The 23,779-nt window shown below is 37.8% G+C and overlaps 1 protein-coding gene and 1 long non-coding RNA gene across 3 annotated transcripts in view; one reads left to right on the top strand and one right to left on the bottom strand.

The window, feature by feature from the left end:
- LOC149501980 (uncharacterized) overlaps positions 1-12,489 on the top strand; it is a 110,602-nt gene extending 98,113 nt beyond the window's left edge. Inside the window, exon 2 of the long non-coding RNA XR_016323764.1 lies at positions 12,047-12,489. This is a non-coding gene — a long non-coding RNA (uncharacterized LOC149501980). The remainder of the gene's footprint in view (positions 1-12,046) is intronic.
- The window catches only part of Tre1 (Trapped in endoderm 1), a 77,276-nt gene that overhangs the window by 30,573 nt on the left and 22,924 nt on the right, over positions 1-23,779 (bottom strand). For both annotated transcript variants that reach the window (XR_016323754.1, XM_089730831.1), the window contains exons 2-3: positions 15,575-15,844; positions 2,808-3,054 (exon numbers count right to left, since the gene is read on the bottom strand). Coding sequence is in view for 1 of the 2 variants with exons in the window: in XM_089730831.1 (XP_089586957.1) it covers positions 2,808-3,054; positions 15,575-15,701 (374 nt within the window). In the remaining variant the exon portion in view is untranslated. The remainder of the gene's footprint in view (positions 1-2,807; positions 3,055-15,574; positions 15,845-23,779) is intronic.

The raw sequence follows: 23,779 nt of genomic DNA, 5'->3' as shown, positions 1-23,779 counted from the left end.
CAGGATTTAATTGCGTTATAACAACGCTATCATCGGTCACCGTTCCTCGTGAGCTCACATACATATTAGGGTGAAGCTGAAATAGCCTCTCAAGGCTATCAGCATAGGTAGGAAAAAAAAGCTATCATACTAGTCACCGGTATAAGTGTTTGTGCACCGCTAACGTCTTTTTCTTTTGCATAGATGGGTGCACGAACTCACATCCCACTTGGTGTTAAGTGGTCACTGGAACCCATAGACATTTACAACGTGAATGCGCCACCCACCTTGAGATATAAGTTCTCAGTATAGTTACAACAGCTGCCCCGTCTTTCAAGCCGAAACGCATTACTGCTTCACGGCAGAAATAGGCAGGGTGGTGGTACCTACCCGTGCGGACTCACATGAGGTCCCCTACCACCAGTAAAAAGGTCTGTGTTAAATCCGTAAATAAAGATCGATATAAAACAATATTATATCGTTACGATTTAATAATAAAATCCAAGTGGCAAATAAACGTCGTTTTTTATTTGCAGATTCTTTAATTCCGTAAAGACCGAATAAAAATATTTATTGAGCGTAAAAATATTTACGGACAACCGTCGCTGCCATTGTCAGCGATCCGTTAGAGCAGAAGCTGTGGAGTATTCAAAGAGTCTAGAAAGTGTACGTAACAACCTAGGTCAGTCTGTCCAAAAAACTCAGATAGTTAATAAACATCACATCGTTATTTTTTACATTTCAAATAGGTTTTCTAGTAAAAACATCTATATCTATACTAATATTATAAAGAGGAAAGATTTGTTTGTTTGTTTGTTTCGAATAGGTTCCGAAACTACTGGACCGATTTGAAAAATTATTTTTCCATTAGAAGCCGACATTGTCCCTGATGAACATAGGCTATTTTTTTTAATTTTTTTTTTTTTGTTTTTTAATGTTTCCGAAACGAAGCGAGGGCGGGTCGCTAGTCATTGATATTTTAATTCTTACGCGCATACAGAGAACTAAAAGAATCTTGAGGTGTAGCAGTTTGTTTGATTTGGGTTTCATCTCTACGATAACGAGCTATGATTAAAACTGAAAAATTAAATATATTCAACAAATTTTAGGATCCATGACACGTATTATATTTTTATAAGCACGAGTTTATATGTATTTTTAGTGGGCGGTCAGACAGTTTTATAACTGCACATAGTTTAGCTACATACATTCCAGTGCCCTTGAGAACTTAAATAAATTAATACGTGCGGCTGTGGTCTGAGCAGTATCAGAGAGGCCTCAGGTGTTGGTGACGCTGATTCGGAATTGCCCACGTGCTAAGATTTTTAGGGTTTTTTCAAGATTCTTTAGCTTTCGTATCTTAGAGTATATGTGTGCTTATGTGTATTGTATATGTTAGAGGAAGTCTGAAAGTGGCACCTGTGACAGAGAAGTTGAGAAGTGCGCGTTTGAGATGGTATGGACATGTGATGAGACGAAATGAAAATGAGGTTGGTAAGAGAGTGTTAACTATGAATTTGCAAGGATATAGAGGAAGAGGTAGGCCAAAGAAGAAATGGATGGATTGCGTGAAATATGATATTTTTAAGAGGGTAGTGAGCAAAGAAATGGTATATGATAGAGGAGTGTTCGGTGATTAGGTATTACCGAACATCTTTGAAAGCATAATTCGCGTGACGCGTTAACTTTATTTCCACAAATCGTTAGGGCAAGATCAACAACCGCGTCACCCGGGTGCATTCATAACTTTAACATTTCATGGATTTACCTAATATTCTAACAATAAACATTTTTAAGCAACATAATCTTTAAATAATAAATTTACACTGCACCCTACAAGGAGTATGGAAGGAGCAAACATGTTGCGCCGGCCCCAGGTGACTGGGACAAGGCCAGGAGAATGATTTAGCTTTCGTATCTTAAGAGCAATAGTTGGCCATAGCACCAGAAAACCGCGATGATAGTCTTGGGAATACTTGACCAGGAAAATTGGCAAGAACCTCACTTGGAACTTTTTTAAGGTGCTCCGACCAACTGTATACAAAGATTAGCGAATCCGTCTATACTGAGCGGTGTTCAGTGAAACAGCAACAGATCATAAAGCTTAAAAGACGGTCTATACGCAAACAGCCTAACAAAACTGAACAAAAAACGCGTATTCTTAGATATTTGAAGAATTGGCTTTTGAAATTCTGAAGCATTGTTGGCTCCTCCTGCTTCGACCGAAAGCTTTCGAATAGAACCCGAAAGCGTTGACGGTTGACTTTAATATTTTAAGTCCGAGTCTGTCTGTCTTATCTGTCTATATCGACGGTTCGTATTTCCCTGTTGACGGATATTAACAGGTTTTTATTTATTAGATTACCCTGTATATTTATACATTTCTATCTACGTAAGGGTATCTTTCCACGTCATTTTCACGAAATTTATAGATCTTCATAGATTCATAGAGCTTCATTGATTCGAATCAACTTGAAAATTTGTACACCTATCTAGGACCAGTTGTTGAATGAAAGAAGGTCAATTACTGAGAGTGAAAAGCAGGCGCATTGTTGTACTATCTTGATGTTTAGATACATAGAAAACGCATTTGTTTAGTACAAATATTAGTTTGATCTTCTCAGTGGGCCGCGATTCCGATTCTGTTTTAAATTCAGCGAAGTACTGCTCTTGCTAGAGTCAGTGTAAGCAATATTCACACGTTGAGCTGAGTACATCTACAAGTGTACGCGTAGTTCGAATAGCCCCTTAGGCCACTAACGATTGTGTAAGAGAAAAAAACCAGTCTCTAATTCTCTTCCATGAGTTGCTTTATAAAATAAACATACCTGTTAATAGTGATAGCCACCATGGACAATAGTGACACGGCTTCATTTCCATAAAAAATGAACGCGAAAAGTTGACACAGCTGAGGCCCGAGACTCCAGTGTTGCTTGATGAACCTGTTGGCGGTTAGAGGCAGGTTGATGGCGCAGAAGAGTAGATCGGAGAGGCAGAGGGAGAGCACGAACATTGTGGTCACGTGGCCTCTTAGTTTCGGATGCATGAGTAGAGCTACAGCGGTTACTAAGTTACCTGAAAAACGAAAATAGGTTTTATTTAACGTCAATGTAAAGGCACCAAACGCAGCAAGGTCTTTCAATAGTTTATGTTATTGATTTACGTAGGTGAGCAGTTCACGGCCAGTCTGATCTTGGTTACAAGAGCTCAGGCATACCAAGGCATACGCGGTTTCCGCGTCCCCCTTGAGACATGCGGACAAAGTCTTGATTGCAGTGATCGTAACAGATATTCAACTCTTATTGCAGGAACGCGTCATTGTCTCGCAAAAGTAACAATCTGGATGCTATGGTGCTGCAACAATGGTATCACTAGACCTATTAAGTTGAGCAATAAACAATCGTCAAACTAAGGTACCGCGTACACACTGTCAAGTTCTTGTAAATGTGGCTTAGAGTGCGAGCCCATGGTAATTAAAAATTAAAGATGTGGTGTCGTGGGACACCAGGTAGGAACGAAGTTCCTTCGGCTAATGTAGAATCGACACAATTTGCAAAAAAAGAAATGGTGCTCAATTTTATGTAGGTTTTCTTGGTTTTTCTCTTAAATTTTGCTGATTAGTTTTTATTTAAGTACGGGAAAGTATTTAGGAAATTCAGTATTTTAGGAAATAATAAAATACGTAAAATAAAAAAAATAGTAATTCAAATTATCAATTAAAATAACAAAATATATCTCTTTATTTTTGGTTGACAACATAAAATTACATAGAAATAGAAATAATTACTAAATAGAGAGAGAAGGGATTAGAGAACGAAAAGAAAGAAGGAGAAATAGAAAGGTATTATACACTACTCGCTTGTGTATGCGACTGTCGCGCCTGCGCACGTCTCATTTAACGGTTTTATTCCACGCACTTTTTTCCACGGATTTATTCCACGCCCTTTTTTCCACGGATTTTTTCTTACGGTTTTATTATCACATTTTTTTTTAGTTCGGTCGCGCAGCAAAATCCCTATCCCCTCCAAGCCTGCCGTAAGGAACTTCGCTCCAAAAAGTCAATTATTACACAAGTTGTGTTTGTAGGGGATTAAACATATTATAAATGTATTCACAATTAACAAATGTTTTTTGACATACAATCATAAAATATAATTTTTACGTTTCAGTTTTTTGGCGCGATTTTCGTTTCTACTACAGACTATATCATTGACAGTAGCTGTAGGTATTTGTACCTACAATAAGAAAAACATGCCTACGTTTATTTTTAAATGACGTGTTTCTGTTTGTTTAATCTAGTATTACGACACATCAGAGTGCAAACAATAAGACAGGTTATGATGGTCGAAAAAAAAACCGCTCGTATTCTTACTTCCGGGTTCATGCTAAGAATTGTAAAGCGCGTTTTTTTTTTGCTTAGATCAGTGAACGAGCTCACGGCCCACCTGGTGTTAAGTGGTTACCGGAGCCCATAAACATCTACAACGTAAATGCCGTCACCCACCTTGAGACATAAGTTCTAAGGTCTCAATTTTTACAGTACGACGGCTGCTCCGCCCTTCAAACCGAAACGTATTATTGCTTCATGGCAGAAATAGGGTGGTGGTACCTACCCGTGCGGACTCACAGGAGGTCCTACTACCAGTAATTACGCAAATTATAATTTTGCGGGTTTGATTTTTATTACACGACGTAATTTGATAATGACAGAACTTGGCTCAGACAAGTTTTACTGTGCTGAAAATCAATCAGTCTAGTTTATGCTGGGCTTGGACTTATTATCGATGTTTAAAACATGGAGGTTCTCGCAGAATAGTGGTGGTTGAATAGTCACACAACCCTTTGCCATCGATTATACTAAGTATTAGAAATTTCAGAAATTGTAACTTTTTTTATTATCTTACATAGGCGGGATATGTTCACTGATGGTGAGCGGTAACCGATTCTCACAGTGATCAGTGAAGAGCAAAGCTGAGCTGCTGCCTACCACTTAGGGACTATGTTCAAAAACTATTATGGTTTAATAAACGAAATAGCACTTTAAGGATATAATCCCTTTGCAAGACATAAGATGTATTTGAGAAATGTCAAATTGTAAAAATGTTTATTTAGACGCGTTCTTTACATTCACAAGTCGTTTGTTTTAAATTGAGTTCATACTTTGTAAGGTTCTCGTTAGCACGTCAGGATTTCTAGCATAGTATGCAAACTTTTCGATATTTTGGGCGCCATTTCACGTGTAGTTAGTTCATTTATTTAATGACATCGCCTAGACTCACATCAATGCTAAGCAATGTTAATTTAAGAAGTTATTAAATTATGTTCTTGCCCTTATTTGCTCGTGGACAGGGTCATAATGGCAACCCTGCGAAGCGAGGGCACAGGGATAAATTACGTGGCAAGGGCGAGGGAGTTCCTGCCTTTTGTAAACTCTAGGACGTTTGCAGTGGGGATGCATGTGGCACGTGACCTCGGACGCATTTTGATAACGATGAGACAATTTAACATTTTCGATTTTATCCGTGTTTGGGTAATTATGACTCTCTTCTTATTTTCCTTATCCCACTTTAATCGGGGTCAGCTCTCCTAATTCGTCTGCGCTAGGAATTTCTCTCCTGAGTTGCTACACTGTCAAATGGACTTCTTTAAGTTTTCGTTTCATATGTTCTAGTAATTTAACTTAATTGATTATACGCGTGTACGAGGTCGGGACCCACCTGGTGTTCAGTGGTTACCAGATCCCATAGACATCCACAACGTAATATACCATCAGTAACTTAATTGATTAATTTGATTTACACGACATTATTCTTTCGTCGTAGAGCTCATTCGTGAACTTATGTTAAAATTGAGTTTCTTGCCTTTTCCAGGTTGAGCCTGTGAGCTCACCTACGCCGGACATCTTATCCTTTAGGCCACGACGACTTCAAATTGAATTAGTTTTCCCTACTCGACATTGTTTCTTCGTCGTGGTTGTCGTATTAATGGTGGCTTATAGCCGAAACGTTTGGCTAGCATGAGCTTGGTGACCCATCCACGATGGAAATTGCCACTTCCATGAAGAGAGTTTCGAAAGTACCACACATGGCCGGCTAATCGCGGGCTCTCGACTCAATTAACTTTATGCAAATACAATCTTTGTTCGCATGTAAATTTCATAAATAACCCACAACGTACCTATACAATGAAATGTAAATTATGAATGGAAATTCTAATGATGTTTTTATTGCTTCAGAATTCTCAAGTAAAAGTGATTTGTTTAATGCATATTAGTGCGTTTTAGTTAAGTTTTGTTGTGGTAGTTCACAGAGTTAGACTATGGGCTTAGTGCCTTCCGCCATCGGAAACATCCCAGACGCGTATAGCATACAATATTACACTGAGTTTCTCGCTGAATCTTCTCAGTGGGTCGCGATTCCGATCCGGTGATAGATTCCGCGTGGCACTGCTCTTGTTAGGGCTAGATAAATCTCTTAGGTTGAGCCCGTAACCTACCTACCAGCGAATAGCTACTTAAAGTTTCTACTTGGTATCTACTTCCCAACCTTTTTTTGTTCTCATACTACTTAATTTAACTTTTCGTTCATGAGTACCGCTTCTGTGATAAATCTTAACTAAATATTAAAGGACCTTCTGATGAGTGCCACTGTCAGTGACCACGTTTCAGTGCCAATAATCTTGCCAATCACACAGTCCGGCCAAAGACTTTCGTCTTGAGGCACTGTGGTATTTGGGATGAGAAGAGCCCACCGAGGGAGTCGCATTCAATGCAAAAATTTACACGTATTTGATTTTGAGTTGAATCATAACATTCCAGGATTGCACGGCCAAATTCGCTCATTATTTCGCTAAACCACTAGAGCTCTTAAATAACATACGATTAACACGAAAAAAGAACCGCTGCAGTTAATTTTTTTTTAATGTTAATCCGAACAATTGAGACTATCGTTAACGAGGCCTGTAATCACACGTTCCATAAAACTTTAATTCGTTCGTTCAAGGCAATGATTCTGTGTGTTTTAATATTTAATTGTTAGTAATTGTTACCCGTCACTGGGAGAAACGTTTAGAGCGATTATTATAGAACTTTCACCGGCCAGGAATTAAGATTTGTGTGTAAATCAGCGTGCTCGGTAAGGAGATGTTTGCGTTTAAGCTAGACAATAAAGAGCACAAGTCTTAAAAATATCTATACTCCCTTTTCGAAATAATAAAAAAACAGAGATTCTCTCTTAATTCCAACTAAAAACTTTACGAACTTACTTCTTTCAACATATACCTATTAATATATAATTAAAATTTAAATTAATATAAAAAAAACACAAGCAATATTTATATTGAAATTAATATAAAAATTGCTTTTGTTTTAATTTAAGCCCGTATTATCGAATATCACCCATCGAACCAATTGCAAAATATTATACAAAGCCCATGCTTAAGGTACACTGCTTTATTTCATGGCCTTAGTTTTGCCTTAGGCGAGTAAAAAGCTAGCATCGTTACGCGGTTATGCATTTAGCGAGTGTAAGCTAATCAATCAGCTGTCAATCAGTTCGCCGATAGCCAGTGACATTTGCCCGGATGATAAACAGACTCGCTGATTACCGCATAACGTGCTTCATAAGTGGACAAAATAATGTTCAATACGTTGGTTGACTATGCTATGTTTAATTCAACGCAGTTCCCACGTCCCATGGGGCATGTCGCATGTCCCAAAACACTAGAGTTACAGAAAACTACAATATTTGTAGTCTTTATAATTAAAACTACATTACTTTTGAGTTTTGACAACGAATGCTGAGGTGAAGTATTCGGAACGCCAGTGTGCCTACTTTTGCCGCTAGGGGCGCTGTTCCAACTCCATACAATTTTGAGTTAACGTTTACGCTATCGAGAACGTTAAAAAACTCGCACTACGCACACAGATGTAATGTAGTGACAATAGTTTACCTGAAAGTAAACAGTAAATGTAGCTATAACAATATCTATACGACACGCGTAAACCGACAAAATTGTATTTTATTGTCTTCTCTTTTATACATTAAGATTGAGATTTCAACATCTGTCATGTGATGTGCGTTTATGAGTTCCGATAATAACTCCAGGTGGACCGTAGTGCAATTGTTTAATTATAATAACTAGAGGACCCACAGTAGTCGAAATTCGACTATAATTAATTGGAATTGTAAGTTTGTACACTATTATGATTGTATTTTATATTTCTATAATCACAAATTTCGCCAAGACTACCTACACTATAAAAATATTAGCAAATGCAAACAATATTTAATCTCAATTTGACAACAGACGTCAATAACAAAAGTTTGACAATAAATAGTATGCATGCGTGTGTGCGTCAAATACATGGTATGTAGTGTGTGTAATGTTTTCTTTATTGATTTAATGTATCTTTTATGCATAATTTAAAAAAAATATTAGCATTGTGCACTTCTTCTCTATATTCTCAATAAGTGTGGAAAATTTCACACTCCCCCGTCCGCGCAATTTTCGTAAAAAGGGATACAAAGTTTTTGCTTCACGTATTAATATATAGATTATTTTACTGGTGGTAAGACGTCTTGTGAGTCCGCACGGATAGATACCACCACCCTGCCTATTTTTGCCGTGAAGCAGTAATGCGTTTCGGTTTGAAGAGTGGGGCAGCCGTTGTAATTGTACTGAGACCTTAGAACTCGTATCTCAAGGTGAGTGGCTGCATTTGCGTCGTAGATGTCTATGGGCTCCGGTAACCACTTAACATTAGGTGGGCCGTGAGCTCGTCCACCTACCAAAGAAATAAAAAATAAATATATAGATAATATATATTAATATGTCAAATAGTAATAAATATCTACTAATTTCGGATATGGATAGAATGGTTGAGTTAGAAAAATCAATTAGAGCCTAAAATGACGTTCGAAATCCATTATTTCCAATGTGAATTGATTTGTAGTATTGTTAATTGGTACAGGGATGTGGAGGCCACGCGGCGAACCAGTCAAAGGTCCCTTTGTGCGGAGGGCAAGAACCCTGCATCTTTATAGTTTTATTGAAGCTGTGAGTAGGGTAACCATGGCAATCAGATTGTATTTTAATTCCAGAACACAAAGATAGTGTGCCCATAATTTAATTGGCCCAAAATAGAATATGCCCGGTGAATTCCCAGTTTTAAAAATATTTGTGTTATTTAGTATAATTTTAGCTCGAATTAAACATCGGCAAATACTAGTAATATAATTGTTATTTTATAAAGAGCCTAAAGGAAAATTATTTTATCAGAACTTGATATGGTCAATAATAGCTGATGAGATAACGGAGTTTTCTTTAAATTTTAAAGCCCTTTATGATACAATTATGTAGAAAGTCGCATCAGAGAATTGGAGAGTGTTCAGAGACATTGACTCAGCACTATTCAGTGGAAAGCATGAACCAAGAGAACTCATATAATGAAGTCTGGTGACGACAAATGTCATAAACCATTAGCTCAGAAAAAGACATGGATTTATAACGGACAAGTATAACTGCTAGTCCCAGATAAACAGAGAAGTTTCCGTAAGATGTATAAAGAAGAATTGTGGTCTTCAGACCTTCAGATTCTGCGGCGGCACGAGCTGACTTCGCGAAGGCTTCCTTACTTCTGCCGCGAAACAGTGCCTATTAAAACAAACAGATAGATACGTCTAAATTAGTAGTAGGTAATACTCTGTCGATTTAGGCCAGTGATTCTCAACCTTTTCTTTTATCGCAGCGCACTTTTAACGATTTGCAGATTTGACGAACACACAAAGAAAAAGATACATTTTTAAAATTGTTTCCTTACCTATAATGATACACTTCGCAAAATAGATTGTTATTAATTTTTTTATTAAAAAACATTATAAAATGACAACATAAATTTCAACTGAAGGACATACGTTAGGCTTAGGTTGTTCTTAGTTCGTCACTAAGTATTATAGTGACAGTCCTAGTTTATTGACCTCTTTAGTGACAGTCCTAGTCATCATTACGCTTTCCAATTGTTGTACAAAATTAATTAATATCGAGCGGCAGTGGTTGTGCTGTTTTTATCTTTATTAAATTTTGTCAATATCTATGACTATCTTTAATTAACTTTTGTGAATAGGTAACTGCGTAGCAGGCAGGTTGGCAAACACCGTCGCTCTGTTTCCATTGGAGCCAAAAATTCTGGTACACCACATCAAAACTCACCGTTGCTCATGTTCATTAGCAATAACGGGGATCCAACGAAGCTAAGGTTTACCGTTGAGGACTCTTTTAAGGATATGCCGCTGCTGATTGCGGAAACACTAAAGAATTTTTGGAACGAAGTTCCTTATGGGGACGATGCGGAAGGGTACCCTAACCGGAAAAAAACGTTCGTAACGTAAATTTTTTATTAGTAATGCACACAATGTACGACTTAACTTTGTAATAACGTACAAAAATTAACAGATTTTTATTATATATTTTTTACAAATCATTGTGAATAAAATAAAGTTGATAACTTTGTACGGAAGTTTTTTTAATTTTTAACAACAAAAAAAACTTAATAAAAAATGTACACCTGAATAATTATTTTCTTTATACCTCGAATAGAACTTAAAAATAATATTTTTATAATAAAGAACTTCGTTCCTCCTATCCGGTGTCCCACGACACCACACATATTTTTTTTTGTTTAGACGGGTGAACGAGCTCACAGCCCACCTGATGTTAAGTGGTTAGCAGAGCCCATAAAGACCGACAACCTATTTGCCGCCATCTTCGTTTTTTTGCCTTAAGACATGAGTTGTAATTCTCATTTCTAAACTAAGACTACCCTTGAAACGGTAATGTATTACTGCTCTGCGGCAGAAACATGCAGTGTTGTGGTACTTATCCATCGGGACTCGCGATACCCGTAAAATACCTAATAGTTAAAAGTATTTCGGTTATTGTTGAACTTAATCCGGGCTATCACAACATTACTCATGTGTTTAAATGTGTCAGAATGTAAATAGATAAAAAAAGTTTGCGGACTCCACCTACGGATAGAGCAAATTTAGAACGTTGTTCTTTTTAATTATGATTCAATTGGTTACAAAACATAGTTAAGCCGTTGATCTTATACCTTTAAACGAGCAATTCTTGTATATTAATATAAGTATATATAATCTGAATCTCGAAAACGGCTCGAACGATTTTCATAAAATTTAGTATACAGGTGGTAGGACCTCTTGTGAGTCCGCACGGGTAGGTACCACCGCCCTGCCTATTTCTGCCTTGAAGCAGTAATGCGTTTCGGTTTAAAGGCTGGGGTAGCGGTTGTAACTATACTGAGACCTTAGAACTTATATCTCAAGGTGGGTGCGCATTTATGTTGTTGATGTCTATGGGCTCCAGTAACCACTTACCACCAGGTGGGCTGTGAGTTCGTCCAACCATCTAAGCAATAAAAAAAAGGTGATTTAGGGGGCGATAAATCGAACTAGCTACGATTTATTTTCAGAAAATGTTGTTTTATTCGTGTTGCCAATAATCAACTCTTCCCGACATCTATTGGCGAATAATAATACTATTTTTCTTAATTGAGGGCAACTAACCGCTTTAAAGACACAAAAAAAAGTGTGTGTGTCCGCTCCGACGCACGACTGGAGTTTACTGGATATAAAAAATTAAACGAAACAATACGAGAAATAGTTCTATATTACGACAACACGATACACTACAGATTATTAACAAATTAACGAGACACAAAACAAACGACTAACAAATATATGAAAATACAATAATGAGAGAAACGCGCGATCAGTACGAGGCTTTGTGGCGGACTGCCGGCGCAGCAGCCCGGCGTCACCTGCGATAACGCGGCCGCGCGTTGGCTCCTGATTGGCGCGCGCACGCATCACGCAATCAGGAGCCAATCAGGCGCATAACGCATTTCGTGTGACATGCTAGTACGATTTTGATTGGCGCGCGCACGCATCACGCAATCAGGAGCCAATCAGGCGCATAACGCATTTCGTGTGACATGCTAGTACGATTTTGATTGGCGCGCGCACGCATCACGCAATCAGGAGCCAATCAGGCGCATAACGCATTTCGTGTGACATGCTAGTACGATTTTGGTCCCCATAATTTTCATACCCCGGGCCTATATATGTAAATCGATTCTAAAGGAGTAAACTCCAAAAACTTCAGAGGTGTCACGGGACACCCGGATGGAATGAAGTTCCTTTCGATTAATTAGTGAAGGAATTGTAATTTTTTTTTAAGTTATAATAATAAGTTACGGCATTATGAAGAAGAAAAAAACAATACTATGAACTAAATTACTATTGCTGAAACGCTATCTCGAGAAACTGTACTCATTACGCGGACCAATCGGATACGAGCAATGTCATACGATAAGCGCCTACACGTTGATTGGTCAGAATGACGGATCTAAAAAGTGTCGTGACAACTTTTCGTAAGAATTTTTTCCGTCTAGCCCCCTTTCACAACGCGCGATATGGAACTTCGTTCCAACAAGATGGCGTTATCAAAAAAAAAAAAGTGTGTGTGTCCGCTCCGACGCACGACTGGAGTTTACTCCTCAAGAACGATTATAAAATAAATAATGAGAGAAACGCGCGATCAGTACGAGGCTTTGTGGCGGACTGCCGGCGCAGCAGCCCGGCGTCACCTGCGATAACGCGGCCGCGCGTTGGCTCCTGATTGGCGCGCGCACGCATCACGCAATCAGGAGCCAATCAGGCGCATAACGCATTTCGTGTGACATGCTAGTACGATTTTGATTGGCGCGCGCACGCATCACGCAATCAGGAGCCAATCAGGCGCATAACGCATTTCGTGTGACATGCTAGTACGATTTTGATTGGCGCGCGCACGCATCACGCAATCAGGAGCCAATCAGGCGCATAACGCATTTCGTGTGACATGCTAGTACGATTTTGGTCCCCATAATTTTCATACCCCGGGCCTATATATGTAAATCGATTCTAAAGGAGTAAACTCCAATTAACGAGACACAAAACAAACGACTAACAAATATATGAAAATACAATAATGAGAGAAACGCGCGATCAGTACGAGGCTTTGTGGCGGACTGCCGGCGCAGCAGCCCGGCGTCACCTGCGATAACGCGGCCGCGCGTTGGCTCCTGATTGGCGCGCGCACGCATCACGCAATCAGGAGCCAATCAGGCGCATAACGCATTTCGTGTGACATGCTAGTACGATTTTGATTGGCGCGCGCACGCATCACGCAATCAGGAGCCAATCAGGCGCATAACGCATTTCGTGTGACATGCTAGTACGATTTTGATTGGCGCGCGCACGCATCACGCAATCAGGAGCCAATCAGGCGCATAACGCATTTCGTGTGACATGCTAGTACGATTTTGGTCCCCATAATTTTCATACCCCGGGCCTATATATGTAAATCGATTCTAAAGGAGTAAACTCCAAAACCGAGCAAAGCTCGGTCATCATCTGGTGCTGTATAAAGCACGTGAGTTGTCTAGGGATGAAGCTAGCAGAAGAAACATTGAACTTTGTGACATTCTGATTTGATTAGGACTTTGCTGTCTCGGACGATTTATGGCCTTTACAGCCTCCTAGAGCGTTTAATTGTGAGGTTTATAATCTTTAAGCTCAGCAGAAGCTTTACAAGCACTTGGTTTATAGCAACATGGTAATATTCAAAGAACTACGTAATAAAGGGGAGATTATGTTTAGAAAACAAAACCCGGTGCCACATTAGATACCTCAAAAAAAAAAAACAACACGTATGGAACACGCGCGGCTATAGTGATGTGCTCATGTTTGTTTACGCAGCTGGTCCGAGTTGATTCTGTACGGGTATCGACATCGAGACTCGACGCGTTTGATGTCCGATTACGGCACGACTGGCACTTGACGTTTTGAATTGCATTCGGGTTAAGCGACCTATTAATGTGTGCTCCCTACGTTTTATTTGTTTAAGATAAGCCGGGGAGTTGAGTTGATCCACAAAACAATACTTTAATTGAATGTCGATTTGTCTTAATTTGGTTACATTATTTACACTTTAAGCCACTATAGATATACAATAATATGAATGTAATCGACGCTCATAAGACAACATTCATTTTTGACAACATGAACAGAAAAAATCCCTCGCACAAATATTTTGGAACAGACAAGACTTGACCATACTTGAAACGATTTTCGAAACGATTCTTCAGAGCCTAGACCACCTTAAAAGAAAAAAATCGATTAAAGAAATATAGACAACAGTTCTCGTAATATTAACGTTGAAATTAGTACGTATACTTAGAGATAGTTCTTGTGTATTTAACACTCACAAGAATAACATAACTATTTTTCACACGTAAGATTGCAAGCTTTCGTGTGTCGATTTATTTTCTTAATAGAATAAGATCTGGAATCGATCTGGTAATGCCGTTATCTGCGCTTTAACATGGAATAGCAAATGAAATAATTGAAATTATATAATCGTAATACACATTTAGTGTAGCACAATTTTTAAACGTGTATTATTTCGTGTAGCATTATAATTACAAAAGTCAATGCAAAAATGGCACTCAATGATGCTATTAATTCTATGGATGTCGTGTCCAGCATTCCATAGGCAAATCAATAGCTTATCTCTTTAATGGCCAACTGAGATAGATATACAAAATTCCATTTCACGGGAAGCAAAAATTCGCGCAGTAAAGTCGATCAAGGAAATATAGACGTCAGTTCTAGTAACATTAACGCCGAGATTAGCATGCTTTTTGTTAGCTCAAATAATAACAACACGTTTTCGGTTTAGCTACAAACAACCTCAATGAAAACAAAGTGACGAATGAAGATCAGAATGAAAACCGTGGAATGGGATGTTTATTAGACACGACACCTTGTTTGTACATAGAGACGTCTCTGTGTACTGAGCTTCGGCTAGTTCCTCGAATATGAAGTTTTGGTATTCGACCAACCGATTGGTAATGATACAAACATTCCGGCAAACGTGACTGAAACGTAAATATTCCGTAGAAAAAGTATATTAAGCGATTATTGGCGGCGGTATTGAGTTCCGAACATCTATTACTAGCTTTGTGCTGGAAACTGCCAAGTCAAAATAACAGTACCTGATAAATATACCCAATGAGATTTGAACTTCAATATCGTGTTATACGTGAAAAATGTTTTCAAAATTATTAACATTTTCATTTTTAGAGGAATTTTCTATTTTTGCCGTGAAGCAGTAATGCGTTTCGATTTGAAGGGTGGGGCATCCGTTGTAACTAACTATACCGAGACCTTAAGAACTCACAGCTCAACGTGGGTGGCGGCTTTCACATTGTAGATCCAGTAACCACTTAACACCAGGTGGACTGTGAGCTCGTTCAACTATCTAAGCAATAAAACAAAATGAAAAAAGAATCCGATTACTTCGTCTGCGTATTGTATATTCGTATCGTATTATTTAGAGTCACATTTGGTCACATTAGCGTTTCTGTTTAAATAGTCCGCCATGTCAGTCAATTAACAAATTCCAGACTTTACATTAGTTTATCAGTTAAATTATCAAATGTATTCTTAATTTTAGAATACTAAAAAAAACTTACCAACTACTCCAACAACGCTGAATACGCTCGCACAGACAGCGGCCAAGATCGTGGCCTCAGTGGGATAAAATGTCCCATTCTGCGAGTCGCTCAACGTAAAATTATACATTTTATCGATAGAAGACATTTTTGCACTTCACTACACTTTTTTTCACTTGTCAGTTAAAGAGCCAAAAAAGCCTTATTATATAATTATATTATTATGCACCGGGATCTCTGTTCTTACAGCCATGTTTGTGGTTTTCGTGTAGCCGACACACGTTACGATATCTGAAATAAAAATAGACAAAATTACTCATTTTTTGTTTGCACGTAAAACTGAGTAATGTACCTAATGTTGTAGCTTGTTATTTTTGATTAGACTATACAGTGCTTTTATGGGAATGCCAGGGAGATTATAGAGATTAGACGGACGTTAGATTTGTTTATGTTAACTAGTATGTAGCTTGTATTGTGTATTTGTCCATGCGTAGGTTCAAGCAAAATGTAGGCAGTTTATTAAAACTTATAATCTATTAAACACGTAGGTACTAGAATCAAAGAAGGTCATAGAAGTAATAAGTATTACGTAATGTAGTACCTACATATTATTTCAATGAATAAGGTATGTATGCGGATTAAGGGATGTGGACTATTCCAATCATAGACTGACTGTGACCAAGAAACAGATTATACAATTTTCATGTCGTTGCAAGTGTTTTTTAGTACGCCATGTTCTTTGAAAAGTTTTGTATTAAAATACAAAGAACGGTGTATTAAATAAGTAACCCAGGTAATAGGATAACAACAATTAATTAACTGTTGGACAAACCTTAGATATTAAAGAGATAAAAGCCTTATAGTAAATGTGATAGTCAATTCGATTTCGAAGCTATCTATCTACTAATTTCTTCGGTTACAGCTAGTCGTAGATTTAATAAAAGCAATTTTTACGGTTTAGTCCCGGTTTTTTTACCTTCATATATATTTTTTCGAATATTGTTTTCGTGGTTACGGACGTAGTGACCTGAGAATTTGCATAGTCGTAATAGTTTTCTTGAGATTCTCGTCAGCTGGTTTCTATATTTTTCAACTGCGTCACGATGGTGTGGAGTACGAGGTGTTAGGTGCAAAACGTACATAATAAATTTCACGAGTAAATAATTGAACTGTTGGCAATGTACAGCGTATTTATACATAATGTTTATATTACTATTGCTAGTAACTTCGAAGGGTAATGCTAGGTTCATTGGACGTACAGGCGAGCTCACACGGTTCAGCCTAGGAGACTTTGTTAACACTAGCCCATAAGCAAGAACAGTGCTTTCCTTAGTCTACCGCCGGATCGGATGCGCGACCCACTGAGAAGATCCAGCGAGAAACTCAGTGAGTGGGCTGTGTCCGTGAAAACTAGTTTCACGTTAAGTCCTTGGTCGCGTTGGACGGGTTCCACGAAAACGGTGACCGGTGCTTGGAATGCCTAAAAGCACAGAGAGTGGATCAGGAGGATCCGAAATGGCGTACACTGTATCTACACTGTACAACATACACATGCATTGTATACTTTTTTATTGCTAAGATGGTTGCACGAGCTCACAGCCCACCTGGTGTTAAGTGGATACTAGAGCCCATAGACATCTACAACGTAAATGCGGCAACCCACCTTGAGATATGAGTTCTAAGGTCTTAGTATAATTACAACGGCTGCCCCACCCTTCAAACCGAAACGCATTACTGCTTCGCGGCAGAAATGGGCGGGGTGCTGGTACCTATTTACCTACCCGTGCGTACTCACATGAGGTCCTACCACCAGTAACTACGCAAATTATAATATTGCGGGTTTGACTTTTATTAAATTGCGTAATACACATGTATTATACGTATAGGTTGCGTAGTGCAGCTTATATAAATTAATAATGCATTAACTGCCTTAATCCATTTCACGAAATACCTAAATAGGGTCGTTTTGAAATTTGGGGCCAAAAGTGAGTTATTTGATTTAATTCACATAACCTTAATGTTACGGTAATTATAAGTACAGTAAATTTGTTGTCATGACAATAGGCACGTGGTCTTATACCCTATATGTTCGTAAACACTGTTGAATTAGGAGTTATACCTTATTGCGCGGACGGAGGAGTATGAAATTATGCACACTTATAGAGAATATAGAGAAGAAGTGCATAATGCTAATATTTTTTTTAAATAATGCATAAAAGATACATTAAATCAATAAAGAAAACATTACACACACTACACACCATGTATTTGACGCATACACGCATGCATTCTATTTATTGTCAAACTTTTGTTCTTGACGTCTGTTGTCAAATTGAGATTAAATATTGTTTGTCTTTGTTAATATTTTTTATAGTGTAGTCTTGGCGAAATTTGGTGAAATTTGTTTGTCTTTGTTATAGAAGTATAAAATACAATCATAATAGTGTACAAACTTACAATTCCAATTAATTATAGTCGAATTTCGACTACTGCGGGACCTCTAGTACCTTAAAAACTACCCCAAACCTCATTCGTATCATTGGTTCGAAATTCCAATTCTAACTTGTTTGTTATTTTTCCAGTAATGCGTGTTGAAATTCGGCAATTTTATTTAATCAGTATATAATACAATAATAAAGCAAAACTAACTGGATATTAGACCATTATTACGATTTCTAAGCTTATAACAAAAGTTCCTCTTTAAATTGTCATCCGTGTTGGCGTTATCAAATGCGTAAAATGAAAATATAAATGAATATTAAATAAAATTATCCATAAATGAGTGAATGACTTGATTGTGATCAAGTATTGTTTATTCAGAACACACCTAAATACAAAAAAAAAAAAATTGAAAATTAGAGAAAGTTCAAATTTCGTTCCTTTTTTGGCAAAACCCAATAATTGATTTCTTACTAAGCCGGTATGACAAATGTAAATATTGGTTTTAAATTTCACTCAACATTACCGTGAGCTTCCACAAAATCGTGACGAACTGGAGACGTGTCATTCTTAATACTGACGATAAGAGTTGACAATGAAACACTAACAATGTGTCATTGTTGTTAGAAAATTATATGTTTGCTCATGTGAGCGATATACTAATATGCACTTTACGGTTAAATAATTGAAATCAAGCTAGGCTTTAAAATATTCAGTGCATTTAGTGCTGTCGATCTTACGGCTCACATGATGGTGAATGGTTACCGTTGCTCATAGATCAATCTTAGAGGCACAGCCAAGCAGCCGCCTACCGGTGAATAGTCTCTACATGCTTCATTTGAAGATAGATATGTAATAGTGCTCGGGAAATACCGTAGAGGGGAGCTCATTCCAGAGCATCGATTAACTCTCCTTCTGCGGGATGTGCGGTGGTATAAAGAAAACGAGCATGATAAGATATAGTCACTATCACTCTTACTATACTCGTTTTTCACTGATGGTAGGACCTCTTGTGAGTCCGCACAAATAGGTACCACCACCGTGGCTATTTCTGCCGTGAAGCTGTAATGCGTTTTGGTTTGAAGGGTGGGTCAGCTGCTGTAAGTATACTGTGACCTTACAACCCATATCTCAAGGTAGGTAGCGGCATTTACGTTGTAGATGTCTATGGGAATGGTGACCACTTAACACCAGGTGAGCTGTGAGCTCGTCCACCTATCTAAGCAATAAAAAAAATTAAAAAAAAACTTTTTGGCTTCACATCTCAAGATGAGTAGCAATATTCCCGTTGTCATATCCACGGGCACGTTTATAATAATGACAATATAATGATAATATCTTAATCGTCTAGTTTCTAATTTCTAAGAGATAAAAGGAAAAAGTGAGTTAACTCAGCCAGCCGTCAATGCACACATAAATTAACATAAAACAAATAATCGTTTCACGCAAAATGGAAAGCACATAGCTTAGACATATTGATACGCTTTCCTAACTGTGCATTTTTATTGGCATAATGGGCAAACGACTGTAATTTTTAATAGAATTTTTCACTTTTAACATTTTTTACGGTCTAATATTATGGCCTTTTATTATTGTCATGATATGAATTATTACAGACTTTCCGAATACTTTAAAGTTTTCCTGGGACGACTAATGTGGGTTTGGGCAACACTGGGTCACACCTTCACACTTGTAATACTGGGCTTCCTACCGTGTATTTTTCTATAAAGTTTTTATCCATACTTTTATATATTGTAAATGTCAAAATGTTTGTTTGTTTGCTTTCCTTTCATGTAGAAGCAAAGCAAAGGTCTTCAAGATTTTTTTAATGGTATGTATTATGATTTAGGTCTAGATCAGGACTGGTCCAGACAACGGCTTGTTTTGCCGCAGACGGCATATTTAATCAGAAAATAGTTTTGGATATAAATAGTTAGTATAATAAAATTCGTTGTCAAAACATATAATCAATATTTGGTTTAATTTATCTTTACTCATGTAACATTTCATTCCCGTGACATCATTTAATAGTGAAGCTATCTTCTACTGTTAATTGGGGGAAATGCCGGAGAGTATTTTGTTTTTGAAAATATATTTTTCTGTGGCACTCCAGCTTTTGTAATTAATTTAATTAGACCGCAAAGGTATGTAGTTTAAACAGCCCTGGTCTAGATAGTGCCATAAATTAACTTTTGTCCCGAAAGAGTATGTTATTCCCACGGGAAACTTATGATCATTTTCGAGAAATTGATTGAGACTTTTCCTTGGCAACGCGAGCGAAGCTGCGTATAACAGCTAGTTTTTTTTTTAGTGCCCTTGTAGGCAGACGAGCATACAGCCAACCTGATTATATTTTACAGTGGTTACCGTCGCCTATGGACTTCAGCAATGCCAGGGGCAAAGCCAAGCCGCTGCCTACCAAGTTACGTCTATAGTAATGTTCACGAGTCGCGAAAACCGAAGAAGGTATTATGAGTTTTCACTTGCTGCATGGTCTCTGATCTTCATTGGTTACTGTAGTCCAAATACATCATCAGGTGAATGCCACCACTTTCAGACATGAGATTGTAGTCCCTATATTATTGTATAACGGCTTTCCAACACAAACCTGCCTGTGAGTTTACAAGACCGCCAGTAATAAAATTGGATGAGTGCTAGTTTGAGATTTGTTTGTTAGCAATTTCGTGGTTTCTTACTAAATCCTGCGTTGGTACAGTTTGAAGAAAATACAGGTCACGTTAGATAAGTAATTCAATTACTCAAGTATGCTGAACTACCAGTTGTCGCAGTATGAGTTAGTACATGACTTGTCGGCAATATTTTGAAGTAGTTACTTTTTTAGCACAGTCGTGATTTTTAATCCGATAAAACGAAACAGCGACATTTTTTTTATTGCCTTTGTAGGCAGACGAGCGTACGGCCCACCAGATGGTAAGTGGTTACCGTCGCCCATGGACTTCAGCAATGCCAGGAGCAGAGCCAAGCCGCTGCCTATCGACATTAAAGAGAGACAAAAATATTTATATATAGGACTTGCCCTGTGTGAGAATGAGGTAGAGACAAGTGAAACATAGTAATGCTTACTATGTTTCACTTTTCTGCGTGTACCTACTCCAGTTTTTTTTTTAATTGGAACCTACAGACGTAGAATATGAATAGCAAACTCCCTTAAATTAAGGTTGAATGTCTAAATATGAGCCTCAGATGTCCTGTTAAAATAATGAATGTCCTGTTCTTCGGAACGGAATGCGACAGCAATGTGGTATTAACAGCCGGATCACACAAATCTTAAAACGAGATCTCTCGCTAAAGTCGATGATGATAACCCACCGAGTTTCTCGCCTGATCTTTTCAGTAGGTCGCGATTCTGATTCGGTGGCAGATTCAGCGAAGTACTGCTCTTGCTATGGTTAATGTTAGCAAAATCTCTCAGGTTGAGCCCGTGAGCTCACCTATCTGTCCGAGCGTAGCTGGAATGGCCCCTTAGGCTACCGGCGATTAGTTAGGGAAAAAAGATGATATTACTAAGCGTGGATAATACGCGGAAAAAACTTTAACACAGTTATTGTTTATGATTTGAACTGCTTACATATTACATATTTAAATATAAGTTACATATTTATACCTTAAAGACTGATTTTAATGATGTTTACGAAGCGTGAAAATATTGTTTTTTTTTTATTGTTAAGATGCGTGGACGAGCTCACAGCCCATCTGGTGTTAAGTGGTTACTAGAGCCTATAGACATCTATAACGTAAATTCCGCCACCCACCTTAAGATATGAGTTCTAAGGTCTCAGTATAGCTACAACGCCTGCCCCACCCTTCAAATCGAAACGCATTGTTGCTTTACGGCAGAAATACCTGTTGGTGCCTACCCGTGCGGACTGACAAGAGGTCTTGCCAGCAGTATTTAATATTGATGCTTTAGTTTTTTAATAACTTTCAAGTTGTCAGTGAGAATATCGACCAATACGCTTGTAATGCACATTCGACGAAAGAAAAACGTTATATACAATTTAATAAAGTACCATTAAAATTTGTCAATTTTGTCGAAAAATCGATGATCGTTATCGATAAATTCAACAACAATCAGTTAACAGCACTAGACAGCTGTTTAGAAGTTTAGAATCGACGTCCGTTCGGGAATCGGTTCGGACCGTGACGTCACCGGCCCGTGTTTGACACGTGAGATGAAACAAGCGATGAATAAAACGCTCGGAATCGTTTTAATTTAACGAACGAAAATAGAACGTTTCATGCAGATATCGGAATTTTTTTAATGCAAACTTTGCTACAGCCGCCTAGCCGTGAGGCGCTCTGTGTGAATTAACCGCACGTATGTACGTACATATATGTATGTATGTAAGTGCGGGGAGAGTCGGGCGCCCAGTATTCGTTAAGTTCCGGACGAATAGAAGAAAAGCCTTATTATAGAAAATAAACGACGCCTTCCTGATTCTAGGAATTCTTGAATAGAGGTGAAAGTCGTTCTTTTTTTCCTTACCTTTTTTTACCTTTTTTTACGCTACTTTTTATTCCCGTTGGGTACGTTCCGAACGGGTAGGTGAGCTCACGGGCTCAACCTGAGAGAATTGCTAACACTAGCCCTAGCAAGAGCAGTGCTTCGCAGAATATACCACCGGATCGGAATCGTGAACCACTGATAAGATCCGGTGAGAAACTCAGTGGGCTGGTGTCTATGGGGAATTGTGTTTGAATCGTCTACTAATCTAGGGGGTTGTTGTTTCTCAAACAGTTAGACGTTTTTGTCAAGGAGCTTTATATTTATTTTAAATATGATGAATGTAGAGAGATCACCTTTGATTGGTCACGATTACAATTTTTCAGTAGTTCTATCGTTGTACAGTTTGTGGAACTCTTCACAGAGTTTGACGTGAAATCGAGCTCATAGCATCAGCCGCTCAGTTCCTCGGTGAATCGGGATTTATTTAATGTTTTCTACTTAGAAACCGAAGCGGTGATCAAAAAAACATGTTTGTTTTAAAAAGGGTAATTTGTAGTCAAACGCAGTTGTTAGGTATTGTAATTACGAACCGAACAAAAAATACGTGGAGACGTCATCACCGCAATTTTATTTTCCAGTCATAAAAACATATTATTGAAATAACTACGCTTTAAGTTTTTTTTTCGATTTATGGTGTTCATTACATAATTTATAGAAACGTCGCACATTTATTTAAATAAAAATCAACGATCTTCATATTGTAACTGTCCAATATTCTTCTAGACCATGGATGTCAGTACTATTCCTATTGGAGGCTAGGACAACCAGAGCTCGAATACCAAATATAATTTATAAAATCGATACTGATAGGTACGGCCGACCACGTAAATAGAATAGTCGTAGTGATCTAATTTACAATTATCTAATTAACAATTAGATCACTACGTCAACAAAAATCTATCACAATAAAAACACAAAACTATAGACAACATTAGATACTACGTAATTCTAATTGTTCATTTGTCTTAAAACAAGTTAACTTTGAATAATTTATAATAGCCGTTGATAGTAATCATCTTTATTGCTCAAATAATATGCAACCGATTTTTTCTATGATTTAATAATTATTACTAAATTATACAACTAAAATCGATTTCCGAATTCACATTATATCGATTTCACATTTATATAATATTGAAAGCTCTATCGATACAACAGAACGAATGATTAATTCACATCCCTATTAATAAAATGGCGGTTCTATTTTAAACTTTTTGCTATTCGTTAATGAGGATGAAGGCCGGATGCAGTAGTTGAAT

This window comes from Bombyx mandarina, chromosome 11, assembly GCF_030267445.1.
Source record: "Bombyx mandarina strain Sakado chromosome 11, ASM3026744v2".
Lineage (NCBI taxonomy): Eukaryota > Metazoa > Arthropoda > Insecta > Lepidoptera > Bombycidae > Bombyx > Bombyx mandarina.
Note: the sequence above shows the minus strand (reverse complement) of the source record. Positions and strands in the feature narration are given on the sequence as shown.